At 43.6% G+C, this 27101-nt stretch overlaps 1 protein-coding gene across 3 annotated transcripts in view; it reads left to right on the plus strand.

Annotated features, from left to right (window-relative positions):
• Window positions 1–614: 614 nt before the first annotated feature.
• The window catches only part of col4a6 (collagen, type IV, alpha 6), a 40170-nt gene continuing 13683 nt past the window's right edge, over window positions 615–27101 (plus strand). For all 3 annotated transcript variants that reach the window (XM_049745804.1, XM_049745822.1, XM_049745828.1), the window contains exons 1-8: window positions 615–753; window positions 907–1014; window positions 1168–1213; window positions 21705–21782; window positions 26181–26315; window positions 26429–26473; window positions 26564–26683; window positions 26767–26829. In XM_049745804.1, coding sequence (XP_049601761.1) covers window positions 1004–1014; window positions 1168–1213; window positions 21705–21782; window positions 26181–26315; window positions 26429–26473; window positions 26564–26683; window positions 26767–26829 — 498 coding nt within the window. In that variant the 5' untranslated portion in view covers window positions 615–753; window positions 907–1003. The remainder of the gene's footprint in view (window positions 754–906; window positions 1015–1167; window positions 1214–21704; window positions 21783–26180; window positions 26316–26428; window positions 26474–26563; window positions 26684–26766; window positions 26830–27101) is intronic.

Raw genomic sequence — 27101 nt, forward strand, 5'->3', positions numbered from 1 at the left:
TATTTTTCTTATGCGTCCCGACACGTTGCATTCCATACTACTTCATTGCCAATTGAATATTCACTTAAGACAAAAAGATTGCATGTATGGACGATATACGTGAGATTGGAAATTAATTACACCACAGTAATGCAAATCTAAATTTGTTTACTATACTTGCAACAAGTTAAAGACAAAAAAATTGACTAAAATAATCTTTCCTAATCTTGGGAGACATCCCAGAAACAAGACCTTTCTTGATTTTGAATCCCACATTTAAAACAGTGTTGTAGTGGATATAAAATCTAAATTATGATTTGTTTACTATACAGACTAAGCCTACTAGCGTACTCCCAAATATTTAAAGCAGGCTCATATAAGTTAAAATATTACAGATGACAAAACAGATCCATGTGGAATCCCGTTCTTTGCAAAGCTCTCAAACCACCTTGAAATACTAAAACTGGCAAGAAAACACGCCATTTTCTTAAATGCACTTTATTTGGCGACTTGAACTTTTCACATCGTAAATGATGTCAAAATGTATTTGCGCTCCTCAACATTGAACTTGTATGTCTGCAGTTGATGCTGAATGTGCGCGGAAGACACAGTAAAAAAAAAAAAAAATCTTGTAGGAGACGCGGTGGTGGGACTCCTGAATGACATGTGTTGGCCAACTTGGCCCCTCCTCTCCCGGCTGGCGGGGCAGCGCTGCAGAGTTGAAGCGCAACAGCCTGGAGAGCGCAGCAGCGACTTTGCCGCTCTGCAGCTTTGGTGAGTTTAAACAAAAAGCTCGAAATTAATGAATTGCTGAAGGAAGTTCGCGAGGTTCGCGTCTGTCCTATGAAGCAAGTCACGGTCGAGTCGACCGCCTTTGCGTGCGCTATTTTAAAAAAAACAACGTATCTGTGTGTGGCTGCTTGCTAGATGACAGGATCTTCGAAGCCGTCGATGAGCACGGTGCAAGTGCTTTGCAGCTGAACATTCGGGAGTCCATTCACAACCTGCGACTCACCCGATCACGATGAAGCTCCTGTAAGTTCGATCTTTTACGCCTTTAAACCGCGCACGAGCACGATAAGGCTATCCGAAGAGTGTGCGGTCTGTGATTTTTCTCGAACGACTGCGCGCTCTCTCAGGTTCTTGTTTCGTGCCAATCTAATCCCAAATGCTTCTTCTCCCTGTCAGGCTGTGCGTTGTGGCAGTCGTCGTGGCGGCGAGAGCGACCCAGGCAGTAAGTGCTATTTGTTTACTAGCACGCTTGTGAGCCGCCGCCTGCCTTTTTTATGCAGTACTGTGTTTATTCGATCGTGACGCACATGTAATGTTTATTATGTTGTCGATGGAGTGAAATTTCACACCGGGTCCTTTTTTTTTGACTCAAGTGTACTCCTTTGCGAATATTGGAACAGTATTTTAATTTATCTAGCAAAGAATAGTAAAAGTATGGAATGGGGAATGCTTTAGCCTAACTTTATTTTTGGTTAAAAAAAAAACCCACAAACATACTAAATTTAAAAATATATATATATATATACATACAGGGCTAAAGTAGAGGAATGTATTAGAAAAAGTAGTCCATTTTTTTTAGCATGTCGCTCGGGCTCATTTACAAATCAAACTCCGCCCCCTCATTAATATTTAGAAGCTGGCCGATTGGCTTTTTTCCTTAAGCCACGCCCACTGAGTTACTCGAATGCTGCTTCTCATCCGCTGCTCAGTCCTCACATTGCATGTTATATACGTACGTACATACATACATATATACCTATATATCTATATATAGATATATATAGATATATATAGATATATTTCTATAACATTTGACAGCTGTCCCATATAAACGCCGATATGCAATTTTGCCTTTCAATGCGTTTGATCGTGTCGCAAAATACTCGTTAAGTGTGATGTGAAAGCGCTTATAGATGTCAATTCTGTATTGTCTATTTGGGTGCCCCCACACAATACAACAGCCAACAATTAACTCGTGGCAACCATAATCCTTCCCCAAATCAATGAAGATCAGCCAAGTGTGCCGTATTGACTTTGAATTGACTCCTCCCACGTGCCAGCGCTCTGTTGTGTGGGTGGATGAGTGGACGTGTGACAGCTGAGTCCATTGGGTGGCCTCGTATCCACGGCGACCTGTTTTGGAATGATCAGAAATGTTCCTTGCAGAGAGACCATTGAAATGCCTGTCATTGCACGTTGTGGGGGGCGGAGGTGTCATGTGACTACCTGGCTGTGTTTGATTGGTCGAAAGACATCTGCGGTCATTTGGTAGTTCCGTTTGATTGATGGAATTGAGTCATGTGACCCCGATCTGAAGTTTTTCTGATAAATCCAAACATGTATGTTTCATTAAAACCAGTAAGTATTACTTCTCCCCCAAAATGATTTATGTACGCTTGCCTGTAAGTCAAATTTGGGCTCGCAACACAAAATCACAGAAACCAACTCGTAAATTGACGCACGTGTAAGCCGAGGCACCTCTCGCTACACGATCGGAACTCCGCTGTAGTCTCCAGCGATGCGGCTGCCGCAACTGTTGGCACAAGGGAGACATCACACACAGGTGAGGAGGAATGGCGTGGGGAGGAGGCATACGACAGGAACGCCGAGGAGGTGCCAAGCCAAACGATGCTTCCAAACACTTTGGAGCGTTCTTCAGGTTGCCCATGTGTACAAAAAGTTTTCAAAAAGATGTTCCTGCATTAGAACAGGAGAGGACCTTTCTCAAACACTTGGCACAAATCTGTAAGAACACCAGTGTCCAAAATGTCTCGGACATGAAATTTAGGGAGGAAGTAATATTTATTTATATATATGAGAAGATTTTAAGTGCTCTTTATAAAACGAAAAATACGGCAAATAATCAATCCAGTCATTTCAACAAAATTTAATGAATTAAACATAGCGTTAAAAAAAGAGAATTAAGTCCAGCAACTCCAAAATATATGCATCGCAAAAAATATTTAACCTTAAATAAATATAGCATTAAAATTAAACGGTGGCACGGTGGATGCACTGGTTAGCACGTCCACCTCACAGTTAGGAGCGTGTGGGTTTGATTCCATCTCTGGCCCACCCTGTGTGGAGTTTGCATGTTCTCCCCGTGCCGTGTGGCTCCAGGATGGATGGATTCAAAATTAAACATGAATGGAATTAGTATTAGCGATTGAAATTGCCCCCCCCCCCCCCGCAACCCCCCCTGCCTCCAGGTGTTCCTCCCCTTTCAGAGCTTGGCAAGACTTGTCTGGCTGTCCCTGCAAGTGCTGCAGACCGGAACATTCCGGCAAGTGATGATGCGGCTCACTTGAAATGTTCCTAACACCTATTTTGTTTCTTCTTTTCGATCCTCGAGTGCTTTTCCACAGAACAAGCGACTCATTACGAAAAGATTTTTTATTCTTCCTCTGAGACTTATCTTCCTTCCTTTCGCTCAAAATCACCATCCCTCATTCCACGGTTTCTCATGCCTTTGCTGTCTTGAAAGCTTCTTTGTCAGGCTGAACCAAATGTTGGAATTCGGATTTGAATAAGATTTTTTAAAGGTCCTCTTTGCATGCGGTTGATTGCTTGGCGAGCTATAAACGACCTGTGTGGTAGGCACATAAAATCATATACGTGTTTGTGACATGAAAGATGGGAAATCCCCCTTTAAAAAAAAAAAAAACGCTTTAAATGAACTCGCATTCTGTTTTGACTCGCCCGTTTCCCTCTTTTCCAACATGAGCTGATTTGTGGTGGGACGCCCTGGAAAATTCAAGCGTTATGCATCAGTCTTTGTCTTGACACGTTCCCTCCGGCAGTTGGCCTGATTTACTGAATGGTTGCAATTTCAATAACTTGTAGGAAATTCATTATGACGTATCGTCTAACTAGCGTCGTAATTTTGGAGTTTTGTAAGATGCTAAGAGACTAGTCATGGTGGATCACCGAACAAAGCTCCTTTCAGATTTGCCCGGCGTACCTTGTCAAGCGAGAGTTGTTTTTGCTTTTTGATAAGGATGATTTGTCATGTAAGCAATCCGTCTCGATGATGTTGCTTTGGTGTGACGTTTTATCGAAAGAATCAAATTCATCCTGCCGTTAAACGCCAAAGAAAACATCATTCGATATCCTTTCAGTAAAAGCTGGCGTGACCGCTTTCTCATGATGTTTTTTTTATTTTTTTTAAACCAAGCACAACCTGTCCCACAATTGGTTGTCTTGTAGCCGTGGCGACCGCTTAACATTCCGTTCAGTGTTCTCCAGATTTGTTTATCGCACATTTTTTTTCGTCTTGGGAGATGATACGGAGGAGGAGCGAGCGAGCCATTGAAGGCCTAAATGCGGCAACGCTATCTGTGGCCACTTGTGAACTTGTAAGAGAGGAGCTGAGGTGAGGCAGCGCTTGGATGCTAGCTGAAGGTGCTGTCGTAGATTGTTGGAAGTGGCCGGTCCTCCCGTTTCAAGATGCATGTTCCCTCGGCATACATCTCATTTTCCTCATCGCTTTGCTATTTTATCCCCAAAGATGCAGATTGTATATTTAAAACAATCAAACTAGTATGCTTTAAAAATGGCCCCCTAGCCCCATGCTAGCATAAAATGGAAAATGCCATTGACATGCTACCGGTTAGCATCGCTAGCAGGATTAAAGTAGTTTTAGATTTTTCATTCATTTGTTTCTGTTTTGTTTTGTACTTTTGTTTTAATTCAGTTTTGATTAGTTCTAAAAGAACGCTTCTTATTTTTTATTTGATTTGTTTTCTGAAATTCTTTGCCTTTGTTTAGATTTTACAAGTTTTTGTGTTTTTTTTTATATATGGAATATTTGTCGAGTGTAAAATAAAGTCACAAATTGTTGTGTACTGCACAGCAATACAGAATTAAATACACTCATGTAAAATATTAATTGACAAAAATGAAAACAAACACCATTTTCACTGTAGTAAAAGTTTTAATAATGCAAGATATAATTTCAGTATTTTGTTTTGTTCATAAAAATGTTTTTCAATTTGACTTTTTGCAACCTTGGTAGTCAGATTATATAATCATTGTTTATCCCTTTAGAAATATTATTGATTGAATATTGACGTGGCTGTTCTAACCAGTCTTGTCATTTTGATGGATTGTCTCATCATATTGCTACTAATATTCTAGCAACTTTTTTTTTTTTTTTTGTGCATGATTGACGTGACCTCGCCGCTCTCGATTGCTCATTTCGCTTCAAGGCGTAGCGTCACCTGTCTTTTGCAACCATGAAAAATGTTCTGAAGGTAGAAACGATGTTAGCACTGCTCTTTGCTCTCTCACTCCATTATATTTTCATCATTACTTTGACTCCCCCTCCCCTTTCCAATTATCATTTGCATGCCTGTACAGACGGAACACATCTTCTTTTGTCTGCCTGCCCCACCCACTTCTAACTTGTGGGTGCATGCGAACGTTTGTCCGCGGTTGCGTTGATTTTCGAGAAGCATTAATGCTCCGGGGTCAAGATGTTTGAAGAGACATATTTGCTTGACAGCCAGTGTAAATTCAGACAAAACAAACAAAACGCATGGCTGAAGTTTGATTAGCGCCAGCATGAAAGCCAAACATTTATTTCGACATTCGTAACAAACGGCGCCAAAAGTACAAAATATTTTGCGTCTGATTATCAAATCCGTGTAATTTGGATCTCTGGCGTGCCATCTTTCCACCTCCTCAGGTCATCTCGATGATTTCGTCCGTGGCTCCCCCACCTTAGCCTCCGGGTCAAAGCTTTGCGTGAGCGATGGAATTTGGGTGCATTTTATACCTTTATTGAATTCTTTTCCGGCTTACTTCTATTTGTTTTTCTGTACCTTATTTTGTAATAACTTTCGGTGGCGGCAGCCAAAGTCAATGTTGTGAACAAAACGCAGCCTCGGGCTACACACGAGTGCCAGGACATATTGCCGAGTGAGCGGAAATAAACTGTGGATTTTAATCTTTGGCTTCTTATGAGATATGACTTGTGAGATATGAAAAAAAAATCATTCGTTGCCAATCGCACGATATTTATTGCCGCGTCGACGGGGTATCCTGGTTGTCTCTGGCGTCTCCTCTTTAAATTAGAAAGACTTCCCAGTTTGTCTCGGAGACCTTTCCACAGGGCGAAATACCAAAACCTTCAGTCAGGTGCCAGGTGACGCCATCACCCACGCCCTGGAGTTGAACCCAGACTTCATCCAGGACAAGAATGCTTTAATTGTCTGGCTTTGCTTTTTCATCCAAGCATCCTTGTACTGTAATTGAGGCTTTGATTGATCGATTAAGCTCGCGATTCCAAGCAACTCTGATGAAAATGTTGTTTGGCAGGCAAGGGCAAGGTGAGGCAGCTTCATGAACCAGCGCAAAAATCTAAAGGTCAACATCTAAAAGCAATTTTAAAAAAATAATTCGATCATTTTAAAGGAATTTTCAAATCTATTCTACAGCTGACTGTGAGCCAGTGAATCAAGTCAAGTTTATTTGTATAGCTTGACTATCATCTGCATAGGCATGATAATTTTTTTTACGTTCTGAAAAAGCTAATACAGGCTCAACAAAAAAGGGGTTCTAGAATTGACCCTTGAGGCACCCCACATGTCATGTCCATTTGATCACATTCAAAACTTGCAATGGTCACAAAGTAACTTGTTTCCTCCAAGTAGGATCTAGGGCTGCTCCATTTAGTCCTCCTCAAGTTTCCAACCTGTTTCATAGAATATGAATACTTTAGCAAGAGCTGGACTGTACCAGGAAGGGACTGGGTCACACAGCTGCCGCCTTAACCTGTCTTTGGACGCGATCCAAACAAAAATTTTCTGCGACAACTGGAGGCGCCCATGTTATAACAAACAAAGCCTTCATTTTACCTCCAATCTTCTTAAAGCACTAAACATATTCAAAGAGCTTTGTCAAGAATTGTAACTGTTTTGCTCGCTAATTAGCTTCCGCGTAATTGCCCGCGAAATGACGTAAGACAGGTCTTTACAGTATATGTCTGTACCCCTTGTAATTTAGTTGACATGAGAAAAGTTATTTTGCCTTTTATTGCCATTTTGAGTGTTATTGTATGTCTAAAAGGTGTTGTGGCCACTACCTGGCATGGTTCCCTTGTGCCGCCATTCATTACAGGACCGTGGGCCTCTTTGCTATTTTTCTGGCTTGCCCACCGCGGCCCCCAAATGCCCATTAATGAGGGAGACATGGTGGCGGGGGGCGTAAAACACTCTAAAATCACGGACACTAACTGCCCTTGCTACATTTATTCAGATTTCTGGGATGAATTATATGGGGAAGATGTAGTCGTTGCCTGTTGAGTCGTTGTGTGATTTTGTTGCCCCACTTGTTGTTGTTGGTCAGTTGGCTCCTCTTGTTCCAAAAATAGCCCACTTGCTCATTCACAAGCTTTGATACGGAGTGTGTTCAGCTCAGTAAAGTCACCCACATTCAGCTTTTGTAAATTCTGTATTCATTACGATTTTAGACTCAGTTTCAAAGTGGGCTCAAGTGAGAAATGACGAGCAGACGGACATTTGAAAATTGCAGATTTTGCAACATTCCAATATTGTCCTTGACCTTGTTTGTGCAAGTACAGTTCTTGTGATTCCACCATCTGTTGGAGATTGAATGAAGATGTACGTATGTAAAAAAAAAAAAAATGCCCGAGCGTCTCCTTATGATAACAAACCGCCTTGCTTATATTGCTTTCCCCAAAACGAGACCAAACACATATCAGCTGTTTCCTGGTTTTATGGAGATGTAAACAATGCCGACAGACATCAGCGACCATCTGTTTGGACTGTTTAGTACACATTTTAAGCGTATTAAGTGCACATGTCATGACAATGTTCACATTCCCTCTGGGGGGGAAAAAAAAAAAAAAAAGTCAAGGTGACTTTCCAGGCGTGCTGCAACTTATGTGACGCTGAAGTCTACTGAAGTAATATCACCCGCTTTTGGAATTATTTCAGAAAACGCGCGTCTCCTTCTGGAATTTTCCGGCATTCCCGATCCCCCTGGCATTCCAGATGACATAGGATCTTGGAATCTGTGACAGACAGAATGGGAGGCAGGTCCAGGCTTAGAACCCGTCAGCATGTAAAGGCTAATAGCTAATGAACCATTGCCAGGGGCGACAAGAACATTCCATCTCATCGCTATAGCAACCGCCCCACCCGCTCCCCTTTGCTCTTCCGCCAGTCCTCCCTCCCTCCTTCCCGCTCCTTTGAGGGGTCACACACCTGTCTTGCCCCCCCCACTCGAACCCAAACAATCCAATTTTTAACACTTTCATCACTCGGCAGATGTCACTGGCTTGACAGCGTCTCGTATATCTAAAATAGCAGAAATCTCATAAATTCTTTCCGTGTGGGAAAAGAGCGCTGGGGGTCAGTGGGGAAAGTTGAACCGGTCAAAGGTGAACGGAGCTCTCGCCATTATGTTGTTGTTTTTTTTTTGTCCCTGGACGATTCCAGAAAGTGAGATCGCTATTATTATTTCGCTAACACAAGCGATAATAATTTAGTGAAGAACGTGCACATTTTTAGCCGTCTTTTAAAGACACACTTCCGGGCAGTGAAGATGTTCCGAGCATGAAGTGAAAGTGACATAAAGACATGTCCGTGCACGGATGGTCAGCTCAAGTCGAGCACCTGAAGAAGTCCAAAGCGGTCTTCTGACCTCCACAAAGGGTCACGGACTGACCTTTTCATGCTCGCCTGAGGGTTTGTGTGTGTGAAATGTGGATTTAATCTTCAATTACCCTGAGGGACGTTGGAGAATGATTGCCGGAGAGAACAAAACAAGCAACACCGAGCAGAAAATATAGACGTCGCCTCTTTGCCACCATAAATAATTTTTACAGGCAAATGAAAGGACAGCGCCGCCGTGTCCTTCCGAGGCTTTTCCCGTGATTCCGCGTGGCACCACAAGGTCACTGTCTGGCCTCATCGCTCACTTTCAGTGCCGCCTTCTCCGTCTGACGCCAAACTCTGAGAGTTAATGTTCACCTCCTTACGTGCCTCGGGTAGCAAGTTTTAAACCCGAGCGTGGTTGCACATTTACTGGCCGGCTCTGCTCGTCTCCCGGCGCCCATCAGCGAGCATTCCATTCCTTTCCGCTCATCCCGAGCTCTCCTCGGTAAAGGTGAAAGGTCAAGCGGCCGAGAGGAGGGAGTGGGGTCGGGAGTGTTAGTTGTAGCTTTGAAACACACACAAGTGGTTTCTCTTTACAGAGGCAACAAAGGAGGAGGCCCAGTTGAGTGAAGGCAGGTACGGATCCGAATCCCGATTCTGATCAGTGCCCCGAGGAGATCCGTGGCGAATCCACCCAAGCGGGCGGATCCGCTCTTGCATATACGTTTACGATTCTTAAAGCCATTCCAAAAGTATTGCGCCAACTTTTTTTTTTTATTGCCTACAGAACATCCCAGTTCCTCTGTCATAACCATTCTTTGTTCATCCACCCATGACACGCAACCCCCCCCCCCTCCCCTTCTTGCTCCCTCTCTGATCATCCACTTAAGTGGTTCCTGTCTTGCCGTCTTCGCCCTTCGAAAATATTATCACTGCCTTTCGGCTCTCTCCGGACTTCTTGTTGTCTCAAGGCAGCTTGATCCCCAATGAGAAGTTGTCACCCCCCCTACCTGCTGCCCCCTTCTTCAGCTTGCTGCTTTCCTGTGTCGAGTGGAGGCGCTGACACCAGGTGGCCTGTTTGGGCACGATTCCCGCCGTGCGTGTGTGAGAAGCCGCAGCGCTTGCCAGCTGTGTAAAGCTCGCTTAAGTCCCTGCTTTTCTTTTTTGACAAAATACTGTCTTTGCACAATTCAGAAGTGGTCCGAAATCCCCCCCCCCCCGCGCCACAGAGTTGACTGTCCGTCTAGACAAATGAGTTTTATCCATCTCTACGATCTCTCACGTGTTTAGAGTGTAAACAGACACGCACCGCTTGTCCCTCCTAATTGGCTGCTTGGTGGTCCAGTCAGACTTTCTAAGAAGACGGCGAGTTCGAAGGTCGTTGGAGAGTACGTACTGTAAGTTTACCTGCGCGCACCACAGTGACGGATGGCTTTGTAAACACTCGCGGACAAATAAAGTCGCTTCCAACCCGAGGTGGAGGACGTCGAGTGCTTGAGATTGCGCGGCGTTCTCACGGCTTCCTCGAGTGCCATCGCATAAACAAATTCCTTGAGAGAGACAACTGGGGGGGATATGTACCGGGCCCACTATCATTTGGTAAAAATTTGCAATACTTGAGAGGGCTCGTAGCTTTTCAAGCTAGGCCGCCCGGAGCTGGACGATGGGCGGAATGTGAGGACAAAAGAGAGGATGGAGAGCACAAGGGGGACATTTGGGGGGGCTTGGTGTGCAGGCTTGGTTCAGGTAGGGGAGGGGATGTCAACACTTCTCACTGGGTTTTGTGGCTTGACATGTCCTATACATTCCCCAACCTATAAACATGTCGGCTTCTTGGCCTCAGCTGCTGATTGGCCGTTGAATTGATGAATTTTAAGATGGTTGGCTTTTAATTCATCAGTGGACTCGATTATATTTGTTCAGGATACGATATGTCGAATTCTTTGCAGCGGTTTCCTTCTGGTACATTTTGTTCTTCCTCCAAGGAAACTGCAGCGGCCTGTGACTTTTAACCGTAATTTTATTTATTTTATTATTATTATATATAGTATTGTATACATATATTATTATTATATATATTATCATTATTATATATATTATTATTTATTATTATTTTATTTTTTGGGGGTCTTGGACACCGGCAGACATGTCAGATGAGTCCTAAAAACATTTCTGCACTCTACCGGTGGAGGTGAAACCAATTTAGATGAGAAGGGGGGGGTCGGTTTATTCCGACGGGGGATGTTTACTCCGACGCCTTCATGTGGCACTTTTAGACTTGTAATTAATATTTGCGTGGGGATTTACCTTCCCCTCAGTGAGGATGAGTCACACAGAACTCGACACTCCTCCCCGAAGAGGCCACTGTCACTCTCTGTCGGCTATTTTAAAACTATGAACGGCAATGAGGCAAATAGCGCCTCCCTTCCCAACGCACACACAAACAATTTCTGCTTTTTTTTCCTGAGTAGAAAAGCGACAACTCCTTTTCTTAAAAATGTTTGATTGAGTTGAAATTGGCTTTCACTCTGACACCAAGGCGCCATTTTAATGAACGTTTGCGCTCGTGAATCACTCGACAACACACTTTTCTTTACGGAGAAAACTTAATGGAAGCAATCGCTTGGACACTGATAGCAGCATCTTCTCTGGGAGGGCCAAAAAGATTGCATCTGTGGCGAGTTTGTAAGTTTCTCAGCCTGTAGTGGAGATATTTCAATGTGCTTAGAAACATACAAGTGGATTTGTGCAAATACAGTCTGTCACTTAGACTTACTGTGCAATTGCAACATTCCATCTTCTCCAGTCTTTCTCCCCCACCTCATTCCTAGAAACTCCCGATTTTGTGACGATAAGGCCGACAAGTTCTTTTAAGCCCCCTAGATACATAATAGCTAGCCCTGACAGGAATTTCCATACATTCCCAAACTGCCAACCCTGCGTTGACATGCTCTCGCGTCAAAGTGAGGCTTTAGCTGTCCCTGCTCCTCGTTCAGCAGCCCCACAGGTTTACACAAGCCCTGCAAAGACAGCTCAAGATATATACTGATGACTTTTTTCCCCCCATCATTTCTCTTTTGTCACCTTCATATCCATTTATCTTATTGTTTTGTTTTTGGGCTACTTACGCTGAGTCTTTGACAGATCCACCTGTAATAGGTGAGTTTTATCCTTCCCACGTGCTTTAATCACTTTTAAATTCATCAAAACATGCCTAGAGACGCTGGTAATAAATTTATTCCGAAATTCATTTTCCATTTTTTTTTTTTTTTGGGTCTGACAAAACAGTTTCGCGTTAGTATGGCCCCCTTTCGACATCCTGCGAGCACGTGTCCCAATACTTTTGCATATATCGTGCCTATACGTCTTTATCTTTTTAAAGTTTAAAAAAGAGTAGTTAGGAAAGATTGCAATGTTTCCGTTTGCAGTTCCACCTTGAGAAGGTGAACATGCTTTGACAAGACAAAAGTGCTGAGCTTGCACAAACGAAATCTTCCGAAATCGAAATGATAAACGACACGAACGGAATCTGGCAGCAATCTCCTTTCTTCCAGGGTGGTCTCGACGTATCCGCCCCCACGCTGCACACCTTTGCTCCCATGATGCTTTTCACCTGCACAGTAAAAAAAAATCCTCTCATAAAACACACTTGGATATTTTTGCAGGCAAATACAACGGTGATGTATTTTGCATTTTGAGCCCCACAGTGTAATGCTTGAGTTTTCTCATGGCTTGTCTAGAATTTAAAAAAAAAAAAAAAAAAGCAACTCAACACCAACTAAGTCATCGGTATCGTCCTTTGTTACGAGGGGACCTCAGCCGTCACAATACCTGAGCCGCCTTGGCGTTCACAATGCGGCCATTCAAACTTCCCGTCCGACTTGATGTTAAGCTAATTCATAGTTGTAACTCTACCCCAGCGGCTAATGCTAAAGGCATCCTATACAACCCCACCGCCCCAAAACTAACGGTGAAGCTTTCAGAGGTTCTGCCTATATTGTCGTGCAACCCGATCTCGGTCTTCCAAACCGAATGCAAACTCGGAGCATAAAAAAAAGTGAGATCCTCTTGGATTCATTCCATGATCTTTTCATCACTTGCTTATCTCCAAACAGTGGCTGCAGATGAGGAGATGTACACAATGGAGATGGCTGCTTTCTCCTTGTCGTTTATATTACATTCTTTATTCAGCATTTGGCCTTTTTATAACGCTCCAATGAGCACGAGGCAATGTGGTCAGTGTAGCCACCAGCAGGCCTGTGACCTACAAAGTCACCAGGTTTAAACAGCTCTCCCGGGGCCTCTTAAGCTCCTCAACATGGAGCAAAGTGGTGTCTGGGGACTGCTCTGTTTAAAACCTCAAAGGGTCTGTGTGTTTGGGGTGAGGGTGGGGGGCAGTGCCCCACTAAAATTTTGCAACAGGTCAAAAAGCATCATTTTATGGTGATATACGGTTAAGGTTACAATCTCAAAAAAAAAAATGTCGACAAAAAAAGCTTTGAGGCACTGTGTTACGGCATCTCCAAGTATGTTTACGTTCAGTCAATATTTGGGTTAGGGTCAGAATTTGTGTTACTGAAACAATCGGAATAACCTATTTAAATAATGTGAAAACGCCATGGAGATATCAAATTAGATCATCTTGTTCGGAATTTTAAAAACACGATTAAGGGAATGTTTGAGTTTAAAAAGACAATATTCGGGTTTTAAAAAGGTTACTGACTGCATGTTAACGCAGGCGTAGTCTTCTAGTCATGACAGCCTCACAGTTTATTAGCACCCTCTATTGGTAAAATGGTGACACTGCAGTCAATTAATAATCAATTCGGTGTGATGCGCGATGAACAAAATGGCAAAAAGGATGGTGGAAAAGCGCAAATAAAGGGTAAAATTAGCAGAGTAGTCGAAACAGTCTGCCAAGGCGCGTCTTTCGCACCTCGTGCGTTTTTACGTCAGAACTCCAGTCGGCCTTGTTTTCAACCGAGCGCCAAAAAAGAGACAGAAGCAGACTGAAAACACAGCAGGTGTCACATTCTTAAATAAATCTTAAATAAATCTTAAATATCACTTGTATATCTTTCAACAGTGAGTCAAGAGTCTTTCTCTGCAAAGGTGGGGGGGTCCAACCCCCACACATACAATATGGCTGCCCCTCGACCGTGGGCCATATGGAACTTTCCTACGTGTGCGTTCACGTGGGAGCGAGTCACAAGGCCTCACATCAACTCAATTTATTGACCTTTTTGCATCACTATGAAAAGCCGTAAATTACCAAGGCAATCCTGATCAACGAGCGGCGCCCCTCCTCGCCGCCCGCTGCGCCCCTTTTCCTTTGTTCCTCTGCACCCCCGCTAGCAGCTCATCTTTTATTTGTGTCCCGCGCCGGGGTGGGGGGGGACAGCACTGTGGAAGCGATGCGATGACCACAAGTCAGGTTGCGTTAAGGAATGTTGAATAAATATAGTGCTCAGTGAACTCCCCGTTATGTCGCAGTTCATCATTTGTGCCCTCGCTATAATTTCAAGCGATTGTGTTTTAAAGTATGCAGTCAAGTCCAAATTTTTAATTGAGTGAAGATATATTAAATCAGCAGGTGGCTGAAATAACATCATCACTCATTTCCATAAACCCGCCATTTCATATTATATGGATTAAGCTAGCATGTAGCATTAAGCTAGCAGATCTCGTGAGACGAAATGTTTCGGTTCATGTTATTTCCAAACACAAGTCATTAAGGATGTCGTTATGTGCGTGTCGGAGCGTTCTGATTCCGCTTCTGCTTTGGCATGGAGCATTCTGACTTAATGGAGCTAATAAAAATACGCTCGCGGTTAAAAGTTCACTCAGGTTGCCCAACGCGCGCAAACACGGACTCAAGCTCACTGCGACGCATTCTTGCAGGTATTGAACAGCACCAGCGCAGAACTGTAACAGTCTTGTGGGGGCAACACTGGCAAGTTTTCAATTTGAACTTCAGCAAGACAAGTCTGAGACGGTTAAATGTCAGTCATGCAAAAGCCACTCCAAGGTCAAATCAAACCGAGTATTCGAGGTATTTGCTGATGCTCCGATACTATGCGACGGGTAAACCGAGAAAAGAACATAAAAGGCACGAGGAAATAATATATAAAATTCCTGCTTTAATAAATCTGTTGCATGGGAATATTTTGTTGGGTTAAAAAACAAGCGCACCTGTGCCGAGAAATGAGAACATGGAGACAGGATATGACCTGCTCTCTTATTGCCTCCGTTTAGCCCGCAGGAACTTCAACTTGTTGAACGCTCACACAAGTCAGAAGATGCTGGAAAATGCTGGAAACTCATGTTTTAATGGTAGCTCATCAGATGCTTTCTAAAGGTGACACATGGATGAATGGAACGTTCTTAAACTACAATGTGTATTTTATATATATATATATAAATATATATATATATATATTTATATGTGTGTGTGTATACAGTACACGTCTCCCACATCTAGGGGGGGTACCCTAAATTTCCCTCATCACATGCCTGTGTCTCTCACATGGAAACGACACCCCCTTCCCCCGAGAGAGGCGCGACGCCTTGGCATGTTCAGCGCGATCTACGGCCTCTTCTGGCTCCATGCGCTCGTTACGGAGGCCGCGCAATTAAACGGCGGGGGTGTAGGAGGTACCGCGCTCGCATGCTGTTTGCATTGCGGTGCACCTAGATACCAGCGAAATACCAAGAGGCCACGCCGCTAAATCCCGTGCTCATAATAAACGGGGTGACAGGATGCGGACAAATAATACTCTGGGAACTCTCGCTTTTACGATAACTTCACGTTCAGTCTGGCGCTCTTAAATGAACCCTTTCATCAAGATTAGTCAAGCAAAGGAGATGGCGAGAAGAATCCGCACGTTGCTTTGTGCGCGGATTCCTCAATAACCTCGCTAACCCCCACATTCCAACTTACATGCTATTTCTTTTTCGCTGGCGTTGCGTGCAAGCTTTTTTGATCCACCTATATGAGACGCTATTGTCCAATCTTGCTGCAACACGCTTTCCAGGATAAAAGACAAGGCAGATTCCCCAACCCCACCTGCGCTTCTTCCACCTCGACCCCCCCCCCCCCCCCCCTTCCCTATCCCAACAAACATTTCTGAACATGTGGCGCCAACGTCTACTCCATCTAGATTCAAGGTTTTTTTTTCTTTAATCACCCAAAATACCAAGTGAGTCTTGCCTCCAGGTAGCAAAGATGTTTCCCCATGCTATTGGACTGCTGGGGTGCTTCATGTTTTGTTGTAGCACGCTGAAATATTCTCTTTTCATACCTCTGCATCACTCAGTTTAATGGGCAATTTGTCGTTATAGGCACGATTGTCGTTAAAAAAAACATCTGCTTAGATTAATGCAAGTGACTAATGCAAAATGCCACGCTAATAGTTAGCATGGCTAGTAGCAGACAGATCATATCGCAATACTCACAGGCATATATTCTTTATCCTCTGCAAAGAAGGTCCAATATTACAGCATTTTACTATGTCATTTATAGCAATTGTATTCTTTTCTTCCTTCGACACATTATATACAACAAAAGTTAGTCTCAAGCGACATCTCGAAGGTAACATTTGTAACACTCACAATTCTCAATTAATTCATTTTAAAGGAATTTAGGGGAAAAAAAACACCAAGGTCCGTCACCTCAGCCACACTGGTTTTTGTTTAACTTGTCTTCCTGAATCTGTTCCAGTGGATGAGGGCTTGCTCGCCACCACACAATCCACAATGTATGACCTTAAATAATGATTAAACACCTTCCGAATGCTTTCGCTTGCCTTTTGTGCAAGCAGCTCTGTAGATGGCTAAACACTTGTAATCATTAGAACACATTTAATGCAAAATCCCGCAAACAACCTTCGGAGTGCTCTTCAAGGTTTCTCTCGAGGTGCTGAGTTGTTTTTATGGGGGGGGGGGGGTTGACCATATATGGTTATTTGCCTGTGAGCAGCATAGCCTTGAAGTGCACATGCTGGAGAGGGGTCAAGAGTTTTTGTAAGTAATGTATGTATACAGTACTTTTGCATTTAAAACGTTTGCTTCTACGCAAACTTGCCTATATTAAGTCATGGAGAGACATCAAATGAGCCATGGTGGCTCGAATTTCCTCTTTGTCGCCCCCTGTGGCCAAAGTGGGCGTTTCCGCGGCGGTGGGCTCTCCCGATAACAAGCCCACTGAACATCTGTACGGTGTGTGGCGGCAGTGCCAGAAATGTGTGTTTACTTTCCACCGGCGGGTGTGGAATTCGTCAGTGTGTGCGTGCGGGGCGGCATCGCACACACAGATCAGTCGGAAATACACGGAAAATGTGTCGGCTGGTGTCCGTCCTTGCTTTTGTGTTTTGTTTTTTTTTAAATGACACTTTTTGAAGAAAGGGGTGGCGGGTTCGTTGCTAAAAATAGGCTCTGGCGAGGTCAGCGGGTCAGGCACGGTCCGAGTAAGCAAAGTCTTGTTTTGGGACAAATGTTTTGGGACGACTTTGCTTCCATCCCTTTGTTGTTCTTCTTTAGTGCCCGAATACTTGTACGGCTTCCCTCATCATTGTAAACACTCCCAACTCCCGGGGGGGAGTAAATCGGAGACGCAAGTGAAACCGTACCTCCCGTTGGAGGTGGCAGTGTCACCAATTCCTCCGCTTTTCTTCTCCTTTCAGTCCCATCTGTCTGCCATTACACTTTCTTTTCATCCCGCGTCTGACGCCTCTGGTGCATTTCGTCTCTATTGTCCGCCTCCTCAGTTCAGACGCACCCCCCCTTGACCCCCCCCCCCCCCCCCCCATCCCCCTTCAGAGATGCGGGAGAAAGCGGGGGTAGTTATCACAACACATCGCTTCACGGAACTGTGTCCAAAAAAAAAAAAAAAAAATGCAAAGAAACCGCGGCTGTGTCGGATTTAACGTTGCCCTACAAAATAAAATCGGGGAAATGTAAGGAAAGGATGCAAGGAAGAAGTTTGCCATCTATTATTTTGTATCCCGTTGACGTCAACGTGCTACGCTAATGGGCTAATATAGCGCATCTTACATCTTGTTGTCTTGACCACAAATAGGAAATAAAATCTACTCCTCTGTAGATTTATATTCTTTCACAGAAGTAGACTCGGGGAAATGTTCGCACTTGCTGTTTAGTCAGGCCCTGTCTTAACATTTATGCTTGGAATTAAAGTTTGTTTTATTAACAGTGTTAAGAGGAGTTTGATTCATCGGCCTAATAATCCACCGTTAGCTAAACGTTAGCGACCGATGCTCAAACAGACCAGGCATGTTTACTTGCGGGGCCATAAATCCACAGATAGTAGCAACATTTACATGATTCATTTAGATGAACACAATTTTTATTACTTCCAAATGGTCCTGAGACTGTAATTCCGCCAAGCAGGTGTGCTAAAATGCGGGATTTATTGTCAGGATTAGCTAATGAAACTATTCGCTAATAAAGTTACATGAGTGATGCTCAGGGCAGATTTGATTGACATGGCAACACACAGAGGCTGAAATATGATTGGATAGAAACAAAAATCTATTATCCTCTTGTACTTCAAACAAGATTGAATTGCCTTGGGCGGCGAACGCACTGCTTGAACTTACTCGAGCACTTTTAGTGGAAACATAAAATACACAAGCATTTATCCGGCATGCCCGTTCTCGCATTGCTTCATTTTGGCCTCCAAAAATCACGTTGAAATAGTTGAAATACTACAGAGGCGCATCCACATGGAGCGGCGAGAGTGTGAGCAAGGCCGGGCAGGTTGCTAATCCTGTCTAATAGCAATGTTTGATCCTCCTGGCAATGGAATTATGTCCTTTTGTTTTTTTTTGTTTTTTAAACACAATATTTGGGTCAAAGTTGAAATTTGGATAGAAGGCGTTTGGTGGTGCGAGTAATGTAGCTATAATTTTCCGTGCAACAGCAGGTCAGCGTCAAACATTTGTTGTTAAACGCGACTCGTGCTGGGTGGCCCCGCTTCCGGGAACTGGGACGCACGCGAGTCTGCGTATGGAATAAACAGTAAAGCGGGAACGCCGCCGCACGGCCAAACACAGCTGGTTAATCTCCCGCTGCGGATGTCAGGGTCACACACGGAGCGGGGAAGAAGAGGAGGATGAGGTTTGAGAGGAGGAAGAGGAAGGGATGTGATAAGGGAGATTTGAGAAAAGGGAGGAAAGGACGATCAAAGCTGATGTTTTCCCTTTTTTGCACATTTCTTGTCTTTATTGCATAGTCGCAAAATCATTTGGGTGAAATTTCCACATGAACCTGAAATGAAAACATTTTTTTTTTACAGGTAATTCTAATTGGATTTTCTCTAATCTTTCAAATATCTGTTTCATATTTTAAAATTGATTTTCTTAACAACTCTATTAACTAGCCTCAAGCTAGTTTTGAGTTCGTCAAAATTTGATCCTTCTTTCATGATACACAACTTTAACGGTATTTTTTTGGATGCACGCTCATCCCTTCCAGAAAATAAACGGCCAAATCACAAATTTTTAGAAAAACAAACACAAAGTCCCGGTGACAAAATTTAGAGTACGAAAATTGTCAAAAATCCAATCTTAAGAAAACTAGGGCATCAATTCTATGATGTCGTAACAATCTGGCTTTAAGCAGACCTACACTGCAAATTACTGACAAATTTGCAGAGAAATTGAAAGAAACACTTCCCTCCCAATCACAGCCTTCACCTTCTAACCTCACTTCCCAATAAGGAATTCCATCATCTTTATTCCCCCCCCCCTCCCTTCCACAATAAACACTCATGTCTCATCATGCTACATACTCGCTATATGGCTCGGCGACTTTTTTTTTTTTTTTTTGTGGGTGGGGTAACCTGAGACATCATGATAACATCTGCAGAGCCTATAGCAGCAAGCGGGCAAGTTGAGGCATTGGCTGTCATCCTCAAGCTCCCGCTCAGAAGAAGCGGCAGAAGACATGCTCAGCGTCCTGCACGCACGACTGTTTGGACAGTAGAGCGCGAGCAAGCACAGCAGATAGATGGGATGGCTTCATCACCTGCTGAATGATGCAGAGCATAAAGATGACAAACGTAGGGGAGGCCTGCTCAGTCGTGTCAGTGTTTTATCAGGAAATTTATCAGCGGGAAAAATATTGGCTTAATTTTGTTCTTTGTTGACGCCCGAGTTGCCTCTCAAGCAGACAGATTTGTTTCAATCGTTGAATGAAAGGTGTACAATGGTAAAAAAAAATCATGGCAACATCAATAATTTGCATTTCACTGCATTCCAAGAATTTGGAATGCTATTTATTTTATATTTATTAACTCATTCACTGCCAACCTTGGACGTCTATAACCATCAATGGCACTGAATGAGTTAATCTTATAAGTATTATATAAGAAAAGGAAAAAAAAAAAAACGTGCTGTAAATTTTATGTAACTTTAAGGATAAATAATACATCCGGATTTATACGTTTAGTGTGTTCTGCCTCAGGTTCTGCGGGGCTTAGCGTCCATTTGCTCGTCTGATCCTTCACTTTCAAGTCCGGGTGTGGACAGCAGCGCCTGGATGAGGATCAGTGTCTTTTGCACGTCCCTAACCCCCACCTCAGGCCTCGCTAATCACTCCGAGGACAATGTGACATAAGCCCAGCCGTCCTACGTCAGGAATTGTTTGCACGTATGGGGATCAAATGGTGCCACTTAGAAAATAAGTAATATTGTTTTTTAAAAAAGGAAGGACGTGAAATCAACATTCCTGCGTCCGGTTTTCTCTGACTGTGAGCCCAAAAAGTCTCCGTTCCCAGGCTCATTTTCTTGGCCTCCTTCTGTCATCGTGATTAGAAGAGTTGAGGAGATCAGAGGGAGCGAGGCTCGGACCTGCACCGCTGATCCCGCCCCCTCCCCACCCCCACCACCACCCAGGCATTGTGCCAAACTTTTCCTCGTTGCATATTATCCGCTCCCCTTCCATCGTCACATGCCAGTAATCTTAAGGTAATTGTTAATAGGGACAAACACACACCTTGTTGCTCGTTGCTCTCAAATGTGAAATGACCCCCCCCCCTTCAATATAGAAAGACAAATCCTTTTAAACTCATTAAAATGCACTTTAACTTGCCCAAAACATTGACTTGTCATTAATCTGTTACAACTTCCTTCCCAAAACAGCAAAAAAATGGTTGCATTGTGTATTTTGATGACTCCATAATATTGTGTTATAATTTTGTTTTTCAGAAATGCAGAATGTACTTTCAGTTCGTAATTTTGTTTATATTTTATTTTTCAATCTTTTGTTATCGATGATATCCTTGAAAGGGTGAACTTTTTTTTTAATCAACAACACTCAGTTCGTCAGTACGCCACTAATATCAGTCATTCTTCTCAGAGGATAAAGAATATATCGTCAGTAAATTTGGAAAAATTGCTCACAATTACCAGCTTGTATCTCAAGTCAATTCGCTCCAGCGGTTAAAAACTCGTATGTCCTGAACTGATAGCTTCCATTTCTTTTCCCAGGCCTTTTTAGGTGCGTTCTAGACCAGCTTACATTGACTTATGGGGGTCCAGAAAGGTCTTGACCCAGCTTGTTATAAAGACCAAAAACACATCGCCACCTTATTTTCTCATAACCTTCATCCCACCAGCATGTCCCACCAGTGCCCTCCACCTCTCCTTTCATCCCCAGATCATGCTGGAGGGCCACCTTTGACCCTAAATGGACTCAGAAACAACATCGGGTCATACGTTCATACAGAGGTGTTGTTCAAATTCTCGGCGGGGAGTTTAAATTGACATTTTCAGCCATCAGCCGCTCACTGTGAGGCCTAACGTGAACCAGAGGCCTAATGTATACTTCACATGATCTTTTGTCACTCACATGTCAGCTTATCAAAGCCTTCTTTATGCCTCCGATCAAGTCTGAAAGCGCTGTGTGATGTTTGCGAGCCTTCTCAGGAATGCCACCCTGAGGTTAATCTGCAGTTCACTGCGAGTTTAGAAGATGCAAAAGCTTCATAAGATGCTGTGTGAAGCAGAGGGAAAAAAAACGATACGACGGCGATCAAATCTTGAAAATGAGCTGTCCACTTGTTTGTGTGCGCAGGGGGACAATTCCAACGAGCCGTGTTTTGGTTTGGACTGCAGCCGAGGATGCAAGTGCAACCCAGAAAAGGGAGCGAGGGTGAGTCTTTTTTTTTTTTTGCTGTTCACATCCAGCAACAACAATTACCGTGTGACAGCGAAAGGCTACACTTACTGTACCCGCTCGCCACTATACACCACTTTTGTTAAATATCAGCGACGCCCAACCACTTGAGGCGAAATGATATGACTCCTGTTGCTAGCTTACCTTTAACCGTCATTGTCAGAAATGATTACATTATTGTTAGATATTTATGTATTTATATTATTTTTACATGTTTTTATTTTATTCTTTTATTTATTTATATTTATATTCCTATATCAATATATATTAATTATACAAGCGGCTTAATTTGCACTTGGCGGGACAGCGCTAACACTCAAGCCATGCTGGAAAAACTTGAATTTAAAAAGTGGAAACATATTCTCTTTATTTTTATTTATTTATTTTTTTTTTTTTTACTTTATTTAGTTTTTTAAAAGCTTCTTTAGTATCAGGAAAAATCAATCAAATCCCAGAACGGGAATTGGAAAATCTTTTTTTTTTTTTTATATATAAATATATATATAACAGCTGACATTTTTATTTTAAGGTCATTTCACTCAGCTATACTCGAAAGCAGCTAGCTAGTTTGAAAAGTTTTTGTTAGGCAGTAAACGGGGGGGGCTAACGTGGTGACATTAGCTGTGAATCCATTGCTGATGCCTGGGAGAGGGAGGGTCCGTTCCCCCAGGTGATGTCCAAACACGCCAAAGAGACGCAATCCAGATGTGCTGTTGACTTCTCATTATGAACAGCCGAAGGGGCTTTGCCTTCCGAAGAGGGTCTTTAGATCTTTATTTATACTATGGGTGCCATGTTGGATTCATTTGATCTGAAAACATCCTCTCCCGCTGGGTGAACAGCAAAGGCCTAAGAGATCATTCTTGAAGTCAACCAAAGCGCCCCAGCAAAATAACTTGCGCCAAGTTAAAACAACTAAGCCTTTGCATTTATTGACACAAGGATGGAGAGTTAAAGAAGACTAAACAGACCGTCATGGATGAGGGAAGGGGGGGGGGGAACTTCACAATAAGGGCGTAAGAGCCATAAAACCTCTCTATAGGCTCCCTCGATATAAATCAGCATCTCTTTAGAGTTCTGTAAGCTGTCTAAGTTTTTGGGTGCAAAAGGCAGCAAAAAAAAAAAAAGAGCAAGAGTGAGGCTTGCCGTATTAACCGCATGCACACAATGGCTCCGATTGCATCCAGATAATGAAAGTTGGCAGCAGCACCAGGCAAGCATGAATGATGACTTTGATCTACTTTCAATATGACCGCCCCATCGCTCATTCTGTGTGTGTGAGCTATATGCATGGCTACTCTTCTGTGTGTTTGTGTGTCGTTTGTGTCGTGATGTACACACTAATGTACAGGGGAGTCTTATCAGCCGCAGCCTTTCATCCAAACATTTTTTCCCGGCTCAGACGCATGCAGTTGGGGCCCCTCCATGGCATGTTATCAGCCTTTTGAGGCTATGGGCCTTTTTTTTTTTTTTTTCTTCATGTCCCTTATAAACACACTCGTGTGTGTAGAAATGGCGGAAAATGATGACAGACACACATACACACTTCCGCATAGGAGAGACAGAGTGTACGCGTGCATGCGCGTGACTGAGCGATTGTGATTGTGTGTGTGGGGGGGAGAGAGAGTGTGTGTGTGATGGTCTATTATGTAATAAATCCTATTAAAAAAAAATGCATGTGTGAGTATGTGAGGGAATGAGTTTGAGAGTGTGTGAGAGTGTGCGTGTGTGTGCCAGAGAATGTTAGTGAGAGAGCAATCGAATAGGTGTGTGTGAGAGTAATTGTGTGTGCCAGTGTGATCCTGAAAGGAGGAAAAATGTGTGAAGTAATTTAACGCACGCATGCAAACGCAAAGAATCAAGCAGCAAAATGCAGAGTGGCTTTTCCTGCCTGCTGAATGGCCTCTTCTGATGCACTCTACCGCCCTCGCGTGGCTCACTCCGGAATTGCAACCTATTTGAAACGTCATTTCAAGCATCTCTGAAAACTTTTTCCTCTGCATTGAGAAACGTTGCAATGAATGGGAAGAGATGACGTAGGGCTGAGCGTGCATTGAATGGAAATTTAAAAAAAAGGCGTATGTCGACACTAGAGTTGAAATCACCTCTGACTTTCTCAAGACAAACACGCACGCAAAAGTTTACACACGTGCAGGAATGCGCAAGACTGCTTATTAGCAGTGATTTTGCAGGCTCTCACTGATATCGGCAATTTACGATCCATTCAGAGGTCCCGAACTCCACAAAAGCTGAATGTGGTCGTTAAACATGTAGGCACTCCTCTACTCTTACAATTCCGAGGCGCATATTCGTGTCTGTGCAATTATATTTCTGAGCGCGTATATTTGTGCTATGTCCAAATCGGTGCTTGCAAGCTCACAAATGCCAGATTATTTCATGTTTTATAAGATTATCCTATAAGATTATCCCGTGATCCGAGGTGTTTTGGAAATTAAATTGTTCTGGTACGAAACGGGTCAGCGTCAACATTTTGAAATATTTAACGTATTCAATATGTAAAAGTATTCAAGTGTTTGGGGAAAGCTGACAAATTGTGTCGTGAAACGAAATGTAGGTTGTCAAGACGTGACCTGACGTGTCAATTAAAACAAACATGACATTCATGTACTGAATGTTGACTTTGGAAAGTTTGCTTAGTTGTTTGCCAGCTATCATTACGAAATTGACGTGCTAACAGTTAGCAGTGATCAATAGTGGCTGTTTTAGAAGCGAGGAATATTTAAAACAAACCTGCAGCAACACGTAGACAAAAAATGAGTATGTATTGCGTTTGGCTCTGCGTGACTATATTACACTGCCCCCTAGTGGCCATGATGAGTACATCATAATTATCTCGCTCCCAAATTGCGCTTCATCAAAAAAAAAAAATTTCGTCATCTCAGTGAAATTCAGACAAATCTTTTCTGTCATTAATTATCTGTTGTATCTGTGCGCCCATTTTCCAGCAGAGTTTAAAGGTCAAGATGCCACAGCTGGAATTTTGCTCTGAGCCTGCACCCCCATAGTCCACCAAACCCATTCATTTGCCAAATCTTCCCTCCACCAAAATCACCAGCACCAAATTCTGCCCCCATCACTATCCTACAGTGAGCATGCAGTGTGACAGTTAAATCTTCGCCCCGCCACCAGAACAATACGAGCGGTTAAACCCCCCGACGGCCTGAGGGTGGACATCCAGGACAACACGCACACTTTCACACACACACTCGTCTGTCCCGAAACTATCTGTCCGAGCGCTCTCCCGCTCCAGGAAGTGAGGCAGGACCTCGATGGGAGCGCTAAGTCCAGAGAGCTTAGCCGCCCCGAATAGGCCCCTTTGTGCCCTTTGTGCAGGAAGGGATTTGACTGACCACTCTGCTGGAAGATGATGAGGGTGGAAGGTCCGCTGAGGGCTGACCGGAACGTTGACTCTCTGGCACGAAAACGCAGACCGCTTCCAAAAGGCCCGACTCGTCTGCTTAAAGCAGGGTCTCCCAACCTTCGTTAAGCCAAGGCTAATAATTTACATTCAAGGAATCTCACAACACACCTTTGAGATGTTTATCCATCTCCCCATGTCAACTAGTACTTGGCCTTCCAAATCAAACGTGACCCCGCGCCTAAGCCGGAAGGCCTGGCGTGAGAGAAAGTGGCACTCCTGCCCTGGTTTCCTCCGTGTGAAACCAGGTGTGGAGGCAAGATGGAATCCAGACGGCGCTGACAGGGCTGACTTTACCTCGCGCAAACCCTCTCATCACGTCAACACGGCTGCCCCGAGGCCTCCGGCACGCCCACGCTGGTCAAGTCAAAGGCGGGATCGCTGTCTACTCGTTATTAGTTGTCACAACATGATTTTGGAGGTTCACCTAAGAGTAAAAACAAAATGGATGCAGGCGGTCTATTGCGCTTTATGTCAATATGCAGTCAATGTAGTATTTTTAAACAATATATCAAGGCCTCAAGTTGATTTTTTTTTTCATCTCTGCAATCAAATTCTCTGACATCTGACACGCCCTTCACCTTCCTCCTTCCGTCTCTGGTGTTTCCGCTCACCTCCTTAAATGGGAACTAATGGGTTAGAGTGTCAATCATCTTGATGTGTGTGTGTGTGTGTGTGTGTGTGTGTGTGTGTGTGTGTGTGTGTGTGTCTCTGTCTGTTTGTCTGTCTGCGCACATTGAGATTTTCATTGCATTTTACTGCCACCGTGTGGTGAAAATGTGGAAGCGCACCCTGAAAAGCGCTACTCTTTGATTTGTATTCATTTATAGATTTTTATAAATAAAACTTTCTTCCCTCCTTACCTCAATAATTTGCAACGTGGTTTACACTTGATAACAACAGTAAACTCATAACCTTATCTTCTTTCTTCCCAGGGTCGTCCAGGGCCCCTGGGGGAGGTTGGTCAAAGTGGGCCAGAGGGGCCCCGTGGCGGCCTGGGGCCTACGGGCCCCAAAGGAGAGAAGGGCCACATTGGCTTGAAAGGACCATCTGGCCCGAAAGGAGACAAAGTGGGTGTTGTAGACTTTGACACAGTTGCCTTCTTGTTCATCACATACAAGCAAATATCTTAAAACTCAACAAAATGTTATCATGTCATCGATTGATTTGATTGATTCTACAGGGACCAATGGGAGTACCAGGATTTCAAGGAAATGATGGCGTACCTGTAAGTAGGCACAATGCAAGAATAAAAAAATCTAAGAGTAAATGATTTGAGATAGACGAGTACCAAACCGATTTTTCCCGGTGAACGTAGGGTCACACTGGTCAGCAAGGTAACCGAGGACAACCAGGACTGGACGGCTGTAACGGGACCAGAGGCGAGCCCGGCTATCCTGGTTACGGCACCGGAGCACCCGGGCTACCTGGTTTTGCAGTAAAGACCGATCCGCTTGTTTCGCTCTGTTTTTTGTTTTTTTTTACCTAGTACTCAGTAATGATGTTGTGGTGCTTCCCCAGGGACCCATCGGGCCAAAGGGTCAGAAAGGAGAACCTCGATACATTACTGATGATGGCGTCACTGTGAGTTCTCGCTGACAATTTCTTAAAGTTGTGTCAACCACCTGGCAAAACTGTTAAGGATATTTCATGCGTCATAGCTTGCAGTAATTGCTTATGGCCACCAGATGGCGGCAAAGCAGCTGCTATTTGATTTTTGAACAACTCTTGGAATCAGAGGTAGCCAGATAATTCAGACAGTGAGAAAGACAGTCTGTACTGATTTTCTCTTGCATTTTTTATTTTTTTTTGTCATATTAAGTATCTTTGCGCAGCCTTCTCAAACTTTGTGTTTG

The sequence above is a fragment of the Syngnathus scovelli genome, chromosome 1 (genome assembly GCF_024217435.2).
Source record: "Syngnathus scovelli strain Florida chromosome 1, RoL_Ssco_1.2, whole genome shotgun sequence".
Classification (NCBI taxonomy): Eukaryota; Metazoa; Chordata; class Actinopteri; order Syngnathiformes; family Syngnathidae; genus Syngnathus; species Syngnathus scovelli.